This window comes from Parambassis ranga, chromosome 12, assembly GCF_900634625.1.
Source record: "Parambassis ranga chromosome 12, fParRan2.1, whole genome shotgun sequence".
Classification (NCBI taxonomy): domain Eukaryota; kingdom Metazoa; phylum Chordata; class Actinopteri; family Ambassidae; genus Parambassis; species Parambassis ranga.
In genome coordinates, this window is record NC_041032.1 from 13,673,191 (window position 1) to 13,689,658 (window position 16,468).

The 16,468-nt window shown below is 44.1% G+C and overlaps 1 protein-coding gene across 1 annotated transcript in view; it reads right to left on the reverse strand.

Annotated features, from left to right (window-relative positions):
* Positions 1-12,073: 12,073 nt before the first annotated feature.
* The window catches only part of LOC114444119 (netrin receptor UNC5D-like), a 131,525-nt gene continuing 127,130 nt past the window's right edge, over positions 12,074-16,468 (reverse strand). Inside the window, exons 16-19 of the mRNA XM_028418521.1 lie at positions 15,982-16,131; positions 14,704-14,868; positions 14,272-14,450; positions 12,074-12,618 (exon numbers count right to left, since the gene is read on the reverse strand). Coding sequence (XP_028274322.1) covers positions 12,417-12,618; positions 14,272-14,450; positions 14,704-14,868; positions 15,982-16,131 — 696 coding nt within the window. The 3' untranslated portion in view covers positions 12,074-12,416. The remainder of the gene's footprint in view (positions 12,619-14,271; positions 14,451-14,703; positions 14,869-15,981; positions 16,132-16,468) is intronic.

The window sequence follows — 16,468 nt, forward strand, 5'->3', positions numbered from 1 at the left end:
TAAAAGTCTGAGTGTCTGGGGAGGAAACAGCGGAAGGTATTTGGGTAAATTAGACTCTGGCAGGGTCATTTACAAAACAAACAAACAAATAAACAAACAGGGCTCAACAGAAAAAACAGAGCTGTTACAGTCAGTCAGTCAGTCTGAGACAGACAGAGAGACAGACAGACAGAAAGACAGGCAGAGAGACAGAAATACAGACAGACAGACAGAGAGAGAGAGACAGAGAGTGAGACAGTCAGACAGAAAGACAGGCAGAGAGACAGAAATACAGACAGACAGACAGAGAGAGAGAGACAGAGAGTGAGACAGTCAGACAGAAAGACAGGCAGAGAGACAGAAATACAGACAGACAGAGAGTCAGACAGATGGACAGACAGACAGAGAGTGAGACAGACAGGCAGAGAGACAGTCAGACAGAAATACAGACAGAGAGTCAGACAGACAGGCAGACAGGGATGTGTTTTAGGAAAGATTGGGCAATGTTTTGGACACATGTAGAGTAGTCTGTCTCACTTCTCGTTCAAAAGTTATGAAACGTTACGAGCATTAGCTAAAGACCTTGTGACCCACGGCGTGACAGATACACAAGGTTACTCTCTTATGATGATGAGTATGTCACTTAGTGTGGGTGTGAAATAATGAAAGCGAACTGCTGCAGGCGCAGAAATGTGAACCTCTGTTTGTCTGGAGCTTACAAAAACAACCATATCGAATAAATCATGTTGTTTTTATTGGAGGAGGATGACCCCCCCACCCCCCACCCCACTGTTACCAGAAAACAAACAACACAACATTCATCCAGTTGCACAACAGATGTTGCTCCCTGCATGTGTTTCAATTAAAAGCTGTCTAGGAAATCTCTATCTGTATCTTCCACTTGGAGCACATCCTGTGCTCCTCCTTCTGAGGTCACCGGCTACGTGCTCAAAAACAGGAAGTGTATGAGTGAGTTATTTGCAGGCCTATCCTGAGCCAGTTTGTATTTATGGCCACTGGGTTGATTAGTTCAGATAGTGAACTGGTGCAGTAAGAAATGTCTCTCTGCAGTTTATCATCTGTGATTTTCTCAGACTTACTGTGAGGGAAGAGAACTGCTAGAGGCCGGGCAGCGCAGGAGTCATTTGCATATCCTGTTTGTGTGTGTGTGTGTGTGTTTGTATATGTGAGTGTGTGTAGGTAGATGTGTGTGCGGCAGATGGTTGTGAGTCTGAAATGACCTGCAGAGGAAAAGGCTGAAAAAAAATAAAGGGAAGGGAAACCTTCCTGAGCGTCAGCGACTTATCTTGTGACGCCTGCTGGGTATTGTTTCACTTACTGTTTAGGAAGGTAGAAAAAAAAAAAAAAAAAACAGGCCGACAAGGAGCTGGAAATCTGAAGTGATTTTCTTGTTTGAACGCAAAAATGTGGCCTCTGCATGCTTTCTGTAATTAATTGTGATTTGATTTTGTTATTTGTGGACAGAAAATGTTACGGCAGAAAACAGGACGGAGGATTGTGTAAAAAATTGGATCCACATTCTTTAAACAGCAGGAGCCTGTGGCCGTGCATCACCTCAGCAGCTCCTTCATGTTGGTACTTTAAGTTTAGTTTAATCATTTTTGCTGTCGTCTGTACAGATTGAATTAAGATGATTATTCATATTTGTAGAAGGGAAAGGCACTGAGAACAACAACCGCTGCAGGGTGCTTACAGTCAGAGGTCAGAGTTCACATGAGGGTCTGACACAGAAGCTGATGATAGGGTTGAAGCGAGGCATCTGGACCTTGAAGACGTTTCACTGCTCATCCAAGCAGCTTCATCAGTGACGAGCAGACAGACAGACAGACAGACAGTCTGATGCTGTTTATGTTCCTCTCATCTGTGTGGAGGATCGGAGCATGACATCCATCCAGTATGGTCACCCTTCACACGCACACACTGACGTATAAGGGAAGTGGGAAAGAGTTACCGGCAGCTCTGCATGGTGTGTTTTTGTTTTAGCATCATTTCTGGGATTAAAGAATCAAACACTCAGTGAGGTGTTGTTGGAGGTGCAAAAAGTTGCATTATTGGTTAAAATACCTCACTCAGGAGATCAGCGTGGAGCCACACACGCCATAGAGCTGTGCTGCTAGCATGTCGGAAGTCTTAAAGGTAGGGTAGGAGATTTCTTTCTGATGCACTTTTTGTTAAATTAGTGTAACTTCTCTTTACAATCCGATAGCAACCAATTAGTTCGGCAGTTTCGCTTTAAAACGAAGAATATGAATAATCTGTGGAAGCTATAAAACGCTAAAAACATCAGCCAATCCTCCGGGTGGACCCTGCGCGGAGTATTGGCTGGTTGTCACTCTCTTCCTGCTCTGCGCGCACCAGAGAGGTACGTGCATGATGGCCAAGGTCATAGACCACAGCTGGTCTTTAGGTAATGCGCGTCCATGTGATTGGGAGGCGTGGCTTCGGGGTGAGCTCTGAGAGAAAGGGACGTGTGTTTACTTTCCAAATCTGGCTGACTCTCACTGAGTTTTCAAAATCTCCTACCCTACCTTTAACCAGAGCCGAATGTCTGACAAAGATGATTTATGAGAATCAGGTCAGTGGCTGAGACCCTAACATGTAGCATAAAGGGAAACTTGAATGTTGTCGTGCACCTACAGGTAAAAACTTTAACTTAAAGGCATTTCTGTGGCAAATCAGAGGTTTGTCCTTTTATGCTGTGTGGCTGATACTCTTCTTCAACTGCCTGGTCCTGTTTCCTACACAGAGGTGAAAACAATGTGACATTACACACATTACACATTACACAATGTGACATTACACATACGCTTCCTGGAGAGCAGTTTAGAGGCGACACATGCTAAAAATACACAAGCAGAAAGTCACGACACAATAGAAAGGTTTTCAGGTTTTAAAGGTGACAGACCCAGCAGGGACGTGCTAAAAATTAGCAAAAGGCTAACGTCATAGAGAAACAGAAGCCACTACAGCAACCCTGAGGGGACACTCTACCTCTAAAGTCAGTCAGTTATTGTGTCACTATGTCATGTGTGGTCATATGGTTATTTTTATGGTATTTGTGTATTCAGTTGTGTTGTGATTATTTTCAGCATTGACAATTTTTAATTTTCCACATTTAAAATCTATTAAAATATAAATATAAAAAATAAATATAAACATGCAATTTCCCCATTGTGGGACTAATAAAGGTTTCTTAATATCTAGAATATAACAAATAAGATTATACAGGAGCATATACACAAATGAATGAGCAACATGCAAATGTTAGCATGCCAAAGGTGCTAACATATATACATATACATATATATATATATACAGTGGGGAAAAAAAGTATTTAGTCAGCCACCAATTGTGCAAGTTCTCCCACTTAAAAAGATGAGAGAGGCCTGTAATTTTCATCATATGTATACCTGAACTATGAGAGACAAAATAAGAAAAGAAAATGTAGAAAATCACATTGTAGGATTTTTAATGAATTAATTGGTAAATTCCTCAGTAAAAGAAGTATTTGGTCACCTACAAACAAGCAAGATTTCTGGCTCTCACAGACCTGTAACTTTTTCTTTAAGAGGCTCCTCTGTCCTCCACTCGTTACCTGTATTAATGGCATCTGTTTGGAGTCATTATCAGTATAAAAGACACCTGTCCACAACCTCAAACAGTCACACTCCAAACTCCACTATGGCCAAGACCAAAGAGCTGTCAAAGGACACCAGAAACAAAATTGTAGACTTGCACCAGGCTGGGAAGACTGAATCTGCAATAGGTAAGCAGCTTGGTGTGAAGAAATCAACTGTGGGAGCAATTATTAGAAAATGGAAGACATACAAGACCACTGATAATCTCCCTCGATCTGGGGCTCCACGCAAGATCTCACCCCGTGGGGTCAAAATGATCACCAGAACTGTGAGCAAAAATCCCAGAACCACACGGGGGGACCTAGTGAATGACCTCCGGAGAGCTGGGACCAAAGTAACAAAAGCTACCATCATTAACACACTGCGCCGCCAGGGACTCAAATCCTGCAGTGCCAGACGTGTCCCCCTGCTTAAACCAGTACATATCCAGGCCCGTTTGAAGTTTGCTAGAGAGAATTTGGATGATCCAGAAGAGGATTGGGAGAATGTCATATGGTCAGATGAAACCAAAATAGAACTTTTTGGTAAAAACTCAACTTGTCGTGTTTGGAGGAGAAAGAATGCTGAGTTGCATCCGAAGAACACCATACCTACTGTGAAGCATGGGGGTGGAAACATCATGCTTTGGGGCTGTTTTTCTGCAAAGGGACCTGGACGACTGATCCGTGTAAATGAAAGAATGAATGGGGCCATGTATCGTGAGATTTTGAGTGAAAACCTCCTTCCATCAGCAAGGGCATTGAAGATGAAACGTGGCTGGGTCTTTCAACATGACAATGATCCCAAACACACCGCCCGGGCAACAAAGCAGTGGCTTCGTAAGAAGCATTTCAAGGTCCTGGAGTGGCCTAGCCAGTCTCCAGATCTCAACCCCATAGAAAATCTTTGGAGGGAGTTGAAAGTCCGTGTTACCCAGCGTCAGCCCCAAAACATTACTGCTCTAGAGGAGATCTGCATGGAGGAATGGGCCAAAATACCAGCAAAAGTGTGTGAAAACCTTGTGAAGACTTACAGAAAACGTTTGACCTCTGTCATTGCCAACAAAGGGTATATAACAAAGTATTGAGATGACATTTTGTTATTGACCAAATACTTATTTTCCACCATAATTTGCAAATAAATTCTTTAAAAATCCTACAATGTGATTTTCTGGATTTTTGTTTCTCATTTTGTCTCTCATAGTTGAGGTATACCTGTGATGAAAATTACAGGGCTCTCTCATCTTTTTAAATAGGAGAACTTGCACAATTGGTGGCTGACTAAATACTTTTTTTCCCCACTGTATATACATATATATATATATATATATGTATATATATATATACATATATACATATACATATATATATATATATATACATATATATATACGTATATACATATATATAACATCAAAAATTGGTTTACTGTACAAAATCATGTAAAATACAGCCAAAGGCCTGAGTCATTAAAGATGGAGGTCTGTGAAGAGCACCTCTGTGAATCCTTAAAACAATGACCAGGGCAGAAAGACCAGCTCGTGCCAAGTTATTTGACAAAAAGACAAATGTTGTGGGGGGTTCCTGGCAGAAAATGCTGGAAATATACTCTCCAGCGTCTTATTGTGAAAGCCGTTAACACTTCCTGACACACACGGCTGGAGGTGTGTTAGGAAGTCAGAAAAAGGGTTAAACGCAGAGGTGTGAGCGAACAGCTTCCTGACTGGTTTTGTCTGGTTAAAGTCGGGCTGCGCATTAACACAGAGGATTATGACTGAGCGAGGAATGCTCGTCTCTTTGTTGTTGAGCCCTTCGTGGTGATGTCATCAGTACTTTCCCTGGCACCACCTGGGCAGGATCCACAGGAGGAGGAGGAAGAGGAGGAAGAGGAGAGGCCTCAGCGGTGATCAGAATGCTGTAATATGGCCTGATTAGTCACCTGACTTGTTTTTTTTTTTAGACAGAAGACAGGCTTCAGTCAGCAGGGCCACAAAGATTAGCTGCCTGCCGAACTGTGTAAACACACTGACGAAAGTGTGTGTGTGTGTGTGTGTGCAGGAATGTGAGTGGGTGTAGGTACACACGTCTGTGTGTGTGTGCTGTAACACAGGAGAGAAAGTACAATGAATAAATAATAGATGCATTTGTGATTAAAAGGGAAGGACTGTGTGTGTGTGTGTGTGTGGGGGGGGGGGGGGGGGGGGGGGGGTACAAAGTGAGACTGAAGTATGTTGGAAAAAGACAGTGAGAGGGAATTAAAGAGGGCTGGTGGCAGAACCGCAGTGTGCTGATGTTAGCTGTCTGATCCACTCAGAGACAGTTGGCAGCAGACAGTCTACCAGCCGCAAATGTACAGTAATTCAAAGCATGCGACGTGACGCCGTTCCCTGCAAGCTGGGGGCTGTAGTCACACACCCACTCACACTCACACACACACACACACACTGAAGCAATATACCCTGTAAAAGAAACAAATGCAGTGAGCGCTCCATTCCACGTGATGCAATTATTCACAGTTCCATAGCAAATTTTGGCTGAAGCTAATCTCATAACTAAATAGCATGGCGCCTTTTTTGCACAGAAAAGCTGTGAGGAATTCAGCTTTGGTAGCTCTGCCGCGTCCAGCGTTTATATAAAAGAGAAGTCAACGACTTTAGCATGCAGTAATCACAACAAACTCACAGTCAGCCGCGTGCAATTAGGATTTATTGCCTCTAATGTTTCAGAATATTTTGTTTTTCAGGACATCTGGAAGTTTTTCTTTGAAAATAAAACAAAACAAGTTGCCACATTAACAGGGAATAAACGGATTCAGCAGCTGAGGATCAAGGAAACATAACAGTAAAGATCTGCTGAAAGGAAAACAAGATTCCAACTTTTGTAGGTTAGTTCTCATGAGCTTCACATGACTTGCATTTAGCCGCCCCCCCCCCCCCTCCTCTCCCCCCCCTCCCCCCTCTCCCTCCCCCCTCTCATCTCTCTTCTCCGTGCAGCACATAGACTTCCTGTGTGTCCTGGCCTGAATGGTATGCGCATGGAGTGGGTGTCTGGGAGGCCTTTCATCCGGCATGGAAAGAAAAGAGAAGTCCAGAGAGAGAGAGAGAGAGAGAGAGAGAGAGAGAGAGAGAGGGTGAGAGAGAGGGAGGGAGGGAGGAGGGGGTGAAAAAAAAGAAAGTGAGAGAAAAGAGTCATCTTTAATCCGTTTGAGTCAGAGCAGTTGTCCAGAGGCGAGCGGGGTGGGGCGTACATTAGAAGGGGGTGAGAGGGCTCAGGCTGTGCCAGGGGATGTGTGTGTGTGTGTGTGTGTGTGTGGCGTCTGGAGGGTAAGAGAGAGAGAGAGAGAGAGAGCGAGAGGCCTGCTGGGAAAGCCTGCAGCCTGCCTGGGACAGATGACATCCGGCTGGGACACGACCGACTGACGATACCAAACCAAAGTGGATAAAAATTAACTATTAAGTGCTCACGCTGCACTGTGGGAAGTGTAAAGTTGTACGTATGCAGCCTGCTGAGTGCCAGCCTGACAGACTGACCACCACACACACACACACACACACCCATGTCATGGAAACAGCCAGCACTTGTGTGTGTGTGTGTGTGTGTGTGAACACTGTGACTGTCCAAACATGCCCAGACAAGATAGCCTTTAATAGGAAGACAGCACACACTGCCCCCTGCTGGCTGAAATTAAATCATAATGTCATGGACATTTCCACCTATAAATCTAACTAAAATATTATTATTATTATTATTTAGTAAATTGCTCAAATAAAATAGGGTTGGATGCAGGTATGAACAACAATACAAATTGGATTTTTAATGTATTCATTCCTCCACAGGAAAGGCATCATGTTCTCTGTAATTTGGTGGAAATAATACCCCACAGTCTCCTACATTACTGTCCTACATTGTTTAGAGCTCAGATGAACTTTTGATCATCGGATTTAAACATTTTGCTGTGGTTTAATCTACCTGATCAAAGAAAAGAAGCCTCATCGCACTGATTTTTCTTTCTAGGGATGGAAAAAATTAATATTCAATAATTCACGAGTGGAAGAATTTCAACGAGGTTTCATCAGCTGGATTGTTCTGTGGTCCTCAGAGGAAGAATTCAAGAATTCAAAACTTTAAAGGTTTTGAATTCACAAAGAAACAAGACGACAGAGTGCCCTACCGTCCCCATACTTATGAGTGCAGAAGACAATCCAGGAAATTTGTTGTTGATTCATCACTAGTTGTTGCAGCCCTAAACTACAGCAGTGGCAATGTACAAAGTTTACAATGACAGAAACCTTGACACCCGACACTCCCGATCCGATTCACCACCGCTATTGCAAGAATGAAACTTTTTTTGTGGGACACTGGTTGGAGAGGGGGCCCTCTGTGAACTGTTGCCCATGGCCATGGCAGACTGTGGAGGCACCTCTGTCTGTCTCCTCTGCTCCTGCATGTTAGCATGGTAAACATCACACTGCTGTGTCTGAGGCCGGTCTGGCTGCACACACTTTCACAGCCTCCTTCCTCTGTTGATAAACGCCTCACACATCTAATGACTCCTCAGACGGCAGATTTATGAAGCTGTTAGTGCTCCTGTGTGAAAAAAAATGGATTGATGTCAGTTTCACCAAAAAAAAAACAGCCTACAGATGATCAATGAAGGATATTTATTTCAACACAATACAGTACATACAGTTTGAAAATAGAAAAGAAGAATCATCATCACCTTTACGTCAACATCTGAAATTAAAACTATTTCACAACTGCAACAAATCATAGAATGACTACTGAACATGTGTAGCAGCTTGAAGCCAGATGCAGATTGCATTGTTTAAGATAAAGAAGAAAGAAACACACACACACAGAGGATTTTCCAAGGACACGTAATACAGAGGTGTTGTTTTTTCATAATTTACACACAACTTTCCCTCACACACACACTCTCTCAGTGTGAAGGACGCTGACGGAGCGTCCTCAGCTGACAGATGGCCGGATCATCTTATAGTCAGCGCGCTGTTAAGAGATAACAGGTTTAAATGCTTCTCAGGATACACCTCTGCAGCGGTGGACGCCGCGCACGGCGATGAGCGACACAGCTTGCATATAACACAGCAGATTCTTTGATACGGCGCAATGAAAGGACATTCTGGTCAGATTCGTTTGTGACGAAGAGGCACGGTTATAGTTAGAGTTTTGTGATAAAGCTGAATGCAAGAAAAAAAAAACCTTCATCTCCATCCATGTCCATCACAACATTTATGAAGTGGCATGAATCAGGAGAGCTGTTGATCTGCATAGTAAGGTGTGGTTCCTTTCCCTGACTAGAAATTACTGTAATTTTGGGAATGTAGTGTAGAAGATAAAAAGATCTGTATAAAGTACTTTGATGTGGGAAAAATGGCTTCTGTCCATCGGCCTTCGCTGTCCAACTCTCACAGTTTCCTGTTCTTTGAACGCAAGCAGTAATTTGGTTGCTCAGCAGACCATCAGCTTTCATCCTGATCCTTGTTAAGACACTCAGCGGGAAGGCAGTCAAGAGAAATGTTTTCTTCTAAATGTTGGTGCACATGTGTGAGTGCTCTGTTCAAGACAAAAAAAAAGAAAAGAAAGAAAAAGCTCCATCTTTGGCTTCTTGTTAAACAAACAACTAAAACGTCTCTGTGCACAGCTCCACACCGATCCATCTGCAAACACAATAAAAACGTTTCCAACAAAAATCTGGAGGTTACGAGAAAAAGACTGAGATGATGTGCTGCAGCAAAAAGTCGTTTTCAAGGAGTGAGCTCAGGAAATGATGATGCATCAGTGGGACACGCTGTGGGAACAACTCTCCGAAAACTGAAACCTCTCTTCTCTCCTCTTTTAGGAGAAAATATCATCTTTCTTTCCAAGAAGAGCAGCGTTTGGCGCCGTTAGCTGGCGTCGCGGCTCTGTGGGAGACGGTCATACTCAGGTGTTAACAGCAAATACTGGAGCATGTGTTACAGGAAAGGAGCCATTGACCCCTGCAGTCTACCACTGCTCAGGTTTATTTAGCATCTATACTAATTATAGATATACGTAGCATAAACAGATGATCGGGATAAGTCATAAAAAATGCATAATCGATCAGTAATTAATCACTATTATAGTATTATGTAGTAATTTCTGGTGCAGGAAGGGAAGGAGTGCATTGTCTCCTATGCTACAGGTGTTTCTGGGGTCTTTGACCTTATCCTAGTCGCTCTATTTTGACATCATAAAGCTAAAATCAGGAACCAAATGAGAAAGTATGGCGCTATTTGTGTTTAGAAATCATTAGTTGCACCCTCTGCTATTTCAAAACGAAAAAGTAATGAGAAGAAACTTCACCACATAACTCAGAGACACGCCCAGGTGATGCAGAGGAGGTGAAATGTCTCCCAAACTTTGGCCTTGACCATGTATAGCTGATACTGGAGGATCAGTCCTCCCTTTTCCTGCAGACTACAGGTTTCCATTACTCCTCCTTGTTAGCTGTGTGCATGGCTGAATATTTCCACAAACCAACAGGAATTCAGGAGCAGGAATTTCTCGTCATCGAGCCAGCAGGAACGCATCAATCTGAATCCTTCCCCGCCAGCTTGACTGTGAAGTTGGGCAGGTAATTAAAAAGAATTGCTTGACAGCGTCTGGGCAGGAAGCAGTCCTGTTCATAACCTCGTGTAAAAAATAAAAATGGAGGTTTTCACACGGCAGTTTCGGGTGCTAATTAGAGTTTTGCAGGCAGGTTTTGTTATTTTTTTTTTACCTGGACAGATCAGTTGTTTTCCAGGCTATATGCTAAGCTAACTAACTGCACCCTTGTGTAACAGTAATATTTGTCCTTCATCCCACTGAAAAATGTCTTAAAATGCTTAAAGGAATGTGTGACAGCTGCAGAGGACAGCCCCTGCTGAGTCAATGAAAAACGTGAACTTTGAAAATCACATTTAGTAGCTTTTGTAGTGCTGATTCAAGGATTTGAACAAAGAAGCTCTCACCGAGTCTTGAGAAGAAGCCCCTTTAAAATGGAATGTGCTCTGTGTCCATGAGACAGCTGTGACCATCACACACATGCTTATCTAGACTGTATATAAAGATGGACGACATAACAGCTCCTCAAAAGTGAGGCTGCAGTATAGGTCATAAACCCCACCTTCTCCATGTCACTGGATGGGACATGGACCCAGCTAAAAACAGGAAAAAGTAGTCCCACAGGTGATTTCTGATCTGATCTGACACTGATCTGTGTTCAAATGCTCATTTTTTCCATATATTTGTAAAAAAGTCAGCAGCTAATGGAACAGCCAAGCTTGACATAGAAGTGGGTGGGTGTCCGGTTGTAGCATCTACTGTACAAACTCTGGTTACAAGAGGATGCCTTCTACCAAAATGGCAGCACCACTTAGTTGTCACTATTGTACAATGGGTGGAGGCAGAACCACCCATCATCCATCCCTATATACAGCCTATCATGCAGAGGTTAGCATGAGATTTCCTGTAGATCTGTTACAAGACGAGTCTTAAAGGATTATTTTGGTGTTTTTAAATGGATGGTGCACTTGTCAACTAAAAAGAAAAAAGGGAACGCAGGCTAAAAACACCATAATTAACCTTTAATAAATGAGTACGCCACTTAATCAAGCGGCGGCTCTGTTTCAGTGTAACGAGCTGAGCGATCTGCTATTAGAGTTGGCCTAATCCTCCTGGAAAAGGGACTCTGGGTCCCTGTTTCATCTGTTATCTGAAAACATTTTTTCTGATTCCTCCTCTGTTCGGCGTGTGGGCTGTCTGCTCCTTCAGAATTTAATTAAAAAAGAGAGTGCCAACACAAAGTTCAACACAAAGTCACTTTATTAAGTTTAGGGGCAGGCGGAGCAACTGAATGTTCCTGAATCGTCCTGGTCAGGATTATCTCTCTCTCTTTTTTTTTTTTTTAAAGTAGGTGCTGCTCTGCCTGGGAGGAGACGGAGTGACGAGAGCTGGCAAACAATGATGTCCCGGTGTTTGATGATCCACACATCAAATGTCCAACTTTTAATCCAGAAATCAAGAATAAATAAAGTCCCAGAGGGGGGGGGGGGGGGTCTGCACAGCACTTGAGGGTACGGGATGAACTGTTCCTGTCACAGTTAAACCTTTATTTTCCTCCAGAAGCTGATTAATAGACATTAAGGGGAGGCACAGATCAGCCTGGACTCCTCTGCAGTCTGTGAGTCGAGTCTTCTTCTTCTTCTTCTTCTTTTTAAAATCATCCCTGACCACTGTGGACCCTCCTGTCCCTGACCCGGACAGGGCGCTCCGACACATTTAACAGCCACTTTCTAACTGCAGCAGAAACACGTTCAGGAAAGAAAAAAAAAAGAAGCATGTGGAGATCCAGAGAATGAAATATTGACATTACACTAAACATTACTGACAGCCCAGCGGACAGTTAGAGGGCGAACACCAGCGCTTCCAGTCCCAGGAAGGTCAGTTTGTTTAAAACAAACTCCAGCCGACATCCTCTTCACACACACACACACACACACACACACACACACACACACACGTCTATAATCCTTGAATACAGGGTCCCCAGTCAGATGTGTTTTAAAAATGTTGTTGGTGCCTCTTGACAACACAAAACCTCTCCGTGGGTTCTGGACTCTCCTCTGTCTGTATGAGCCATTTGGTTTAGCAGAGGTGTTCCTTTAGTAACAGTCCGAAAAAAATCTCCTCTTCCTCACCACAGGTTATAACGTCAGTACACCTGATCAGCAGTGGCGCTCATGCAGTAAAGGTTCATCTTAACCAGAGACCCGCTCTACCCGAGTTTTGTGAAGTCAGAGTCTCGCTCCTCTTTGCCGCAGCTGAGAGTCGCAGCAGCCCCGTGGGACTGGACCTTACCGATCTCCTCCAGGGCGCTGGCCAAAGAGTCCAGGTCCCCCGAGTCCTGATGCTGGGCTTCCCACAGGCTCAGGATGACGGACGATGGGCTCTCCTGACATGCAAAGTAGCACAGGTTCCTGCAGGCCAGAGGAACATGTGAATAGTCTATTAGAGGGTGCTGCTAGTTTACAGTTAAATATCTGGCTTCTGTGTGAATCACATTTGTCTCGGTCTTCAACCTGGCAGTCTGAGACTCCAGGTCCAGACTTGGTTAAATCCTTCACTAGTATCTTGGCAGGCGTTCTCTCTTTAGTCACATCTCTCACTAGTTTTCTTTCCAGAACCTTCCACATGTTTCTCTTCCTGCCTCTGCCAGTCTGCTTCTGTTTGAACTTCTTGATAAAACCTTTCACAAAACTTGGAGGCACTTTTCTCCCCTAAAAATATTTTACAGAAGTATAACAGCTGGATGGCTCTTATTTCCCTGTGTATCTGGTGGAGGCCTTAATATTTCAACAAGGTTTGACTATCAAAGAAGGTGCTGCGGCACTACAGTAAGCTTTCTATACCAAAGCTAGGTTTAAGGTGAATGCAGGGGAGACCTAAAGAATGTATGAATTTATCCATACTGTTATTTAAAAAAAACTGAGCAATGTTGCATTGTATTTGTATAGAAATGGACATTTTTCCTGACTTTTTAGGACTAAATATTTACTCATCATCTTCAATAAGCAGTCCTGTAGATAGACAGTCCTTGCAGTCCGGACTTTAATGATAGACAGACTGGAGCAGAGGGGGAGTGCCGGGACCATTGCAGCTGGAAATACGGCTGTGAAAGAACCATGCAGTCACTTTACCAGAGTTACACGACCTGTTGTATCGCATGATTTGCCCTGATTTGTTCCTCCGCTGCAGTTTCAGCGCCTATCCAACAGGGTGCACTGTTTCACTACACTGGCGTTCTCCTCCCCTCCTCGGCGCTCACTCCACACACTCAGACAAAATAATTACAAAAATCAACTTAACTAGGTGGAGACATTTCCATTACATGCTTCTTGGTGTGATCGGCTGGGTTGAAAAAGCTCCGAAATCCTTTTTCCCATTTCTCAGTCACAGATGTTTGTTTTTTAGAACAGAATTCCTTAATCACATAGTTTCTGTCATAGTTTCTCAGTTGACTTTTTCCCTCTCATGTTTCTCCAACTGGCACGACAGACAGAGAGTCTACCCACTCTCAGTACTTTCTTCCTCAAGTGCCTGACTTAAAGAGTCTCCCAGACTGTATAAGCACTTGATTATTGACTTCTGTTATGAAGCACAAATAGAGATCACCCCATCGCCAAACGAGCGAAATCCTCCACACAGCCTACGCAAATACTGACCTCAGAGAGTTCAGCCGGGGCTGGAGGAGGGAGCGCACGCAGAGATGCTGCTAATGAGAAGCGCTAACATGAACACATCTTCTTGCCACAGGCGGGCCTGTCAGCAGTCAGAGGTCTTCCTTCAGATTTCTGCACCTCCCCTCTACAGTTACAGTATTCTGACTACGCTACAGTTATCTCTCTCTCTCTCTCTCTCTCTCTCCATCTCTGTCTGTACATGTGTAAATCTATAATAAAAATCAGGAGTGTAATGTGGCACAGAAAGCTGGGAGATAATGCCTCAAAATCCAGATTAAAAATAGTGAACATACACACATTCGAGTTATTCTTCCTCCAGCTCATTTATTCATACGATGACTCAACAGTATTTTAATGGCAGCTAAAGCTAAAGAATAAAAAGTGCTGTACCTGTCTATGTGGAGCTTCTGAGCCAGGAGCTGCCAGTCCTTCCCGTTAGCGTTAGCGGTGTCAAAGGTGGCGCTGATCCGCTGACGGATGGATGGAGGGATTTTAAAGGCCCTTGACCCCGTCTGAGAGGTGATGGTGCAGTCCGACTGAGTGAAAAAGGGAACCACTCCCTTTTCCTTCTAGAGAGAGAGAGAGAGAGAGAGAGAGAGAGAGAGAGAAAGAGGCATTAGGGGGAGATCTTGATACAGCAGCTCAACGTGAAGACAAGGACAAGGACTTATCCAGACAATTTGCAATCTATACATGAAAAGCTCCCTGAGAGGCTCATTAAGCAAGCTCTTAAATCAAATCAAGAGTTATTCAGTGTAATAAAAGAACCTATTAACAGGCTGCATGGCTGCCCACGCAGCACACGCCGAGCGCCGCGCTCACCTCCACCACAGACGTATAGACCTGGAGTATCTGCTCCTCGCCCGTGACCTGCCGGATGCTGATCTTGCAGGAGAGCTGAGACGAGGAGTGGCTGTACCGCTCCAGAGAGAAGGCACACTGCAGGGGACGCTGGTTGCTGGCCCACACCTGAGAAAAGGAGAACTCCTGCAGAGGCGGAGGTGGGTGGGGGGAGAGAGAGAGAGAGCGAGAGAGGCGGACGGGGTGAACTCCATGATGAAAGGGAAAGACAATGCACTCATTAAATCCCAGCTAAGGACATTCGTTATTTGAATCCTGCTTTGCCACCCACTTTGCTGTTCACATGATTAATTAAGACTGAACGAGTGGCCTCTTTAGCCAATCAATGATGTTGCTTAATCAAGAAGTTTACCCATCAGACAGAACAGCAGCAGGCGTTAGAGCCCCGGGGGACCAAACGTATCTTGTTAACCATCTGTAAGAGCAGGAATCATTAGTGTGTAAACTTTCTCACTGCTGTGCGAAGAATAACAAGTTCTTTTAATATCACATCCCACAGCATGACTAGCCTAACGTGGTATTATTATCTTGAAATCATCCCAATTTACACATTTGTGGTACATTTGAAAAGCTGAAAAAAAGCTAACAGCAGTCTAAAAAAGGTCCATTTCAACTTCCATTTCTAACTACTGTGTGACCCAGACAGCAGTGCAGTGAGAACAGGTCAAAAACAGTGCTTTACAGATGAATCATCCCTCTTCAGATCCATCAGATGAGAGAACGGCTACTTGTAAAAGCCTCCTTTAGGTGTGAGAGGTGTCTGAATGAAAGCCTATAGTCATCCTCCCTGTAGGACTCGCACACAGTGGCTCGTTCCTCTCTAAGAAATCCTTGTTGGTATTCTGGATTCACTATGGTGAGCTAATTCTGCTAATAGGATGTCGCTGGTGGGATAAACATCACAGGGCAGAACAGCACATACGGCATGTAGACCCCTAGGAAGATAACTGTGATACGTGCGTGTGTGTGTGTATATGCCTGCCTGGCAGTCATAATTAATTTTGTGAGGCAGTGTATGTGTGTGAGGGAGATAGCTAGCCTTAGTGATGTCCTGCTGTGCCCTTGCTGCTGTCCTTTAGCTTTGATGTGACCAAGTGAGGGAGGGAGACTGATGCAGGCGGCTGAGACGATGAAGGCGCACAGCTTCTTTTTAGATCTGTAACCTGAGCCCAGACGCACGCACACACACGGCGAACGATTTGTAATCTGTAATGACAGAAACTTGGAGTAACCGCTCACCTGGCAGGTGGTGAAAGGCTTGATGCTCCAGAGTAACTGTGGGACGTCCTGGATGGACACCTGCAGGCTGAACGTGTTCCCTCTGAACAGCATCACTTTGGGCTCCTCCAGCAGCCGCCCGCCTCTACTGCGCTCGCCCGCAGCCACCTCCTGAGGATGAAAGGCGTGGATGGGGGATAGAGGTTAGAGGAAGAACTGAAACAGCTGATATTTTTGCACTATAGGGTTATTCTGGATAAACAGTCAAACTAAAGAGAAAGGCAGGCGTTTGTACGGTTGATGTTTTGTACTTGATATAATATTTCCCATGTTGTTTTATTTTCTTTCATCACTGCCTAGCATCAGCGGGAAAACCTCCTATCTGAAAAATGTACTTCTACAGTATACTCAATATATAATACACTATTTTTAAAGCACATGTTTCCTACTGGTACCCCGCCTCTCACCCAAAGCTAGCTGGGATAGGCTCCAGGATGGACTGACTGCT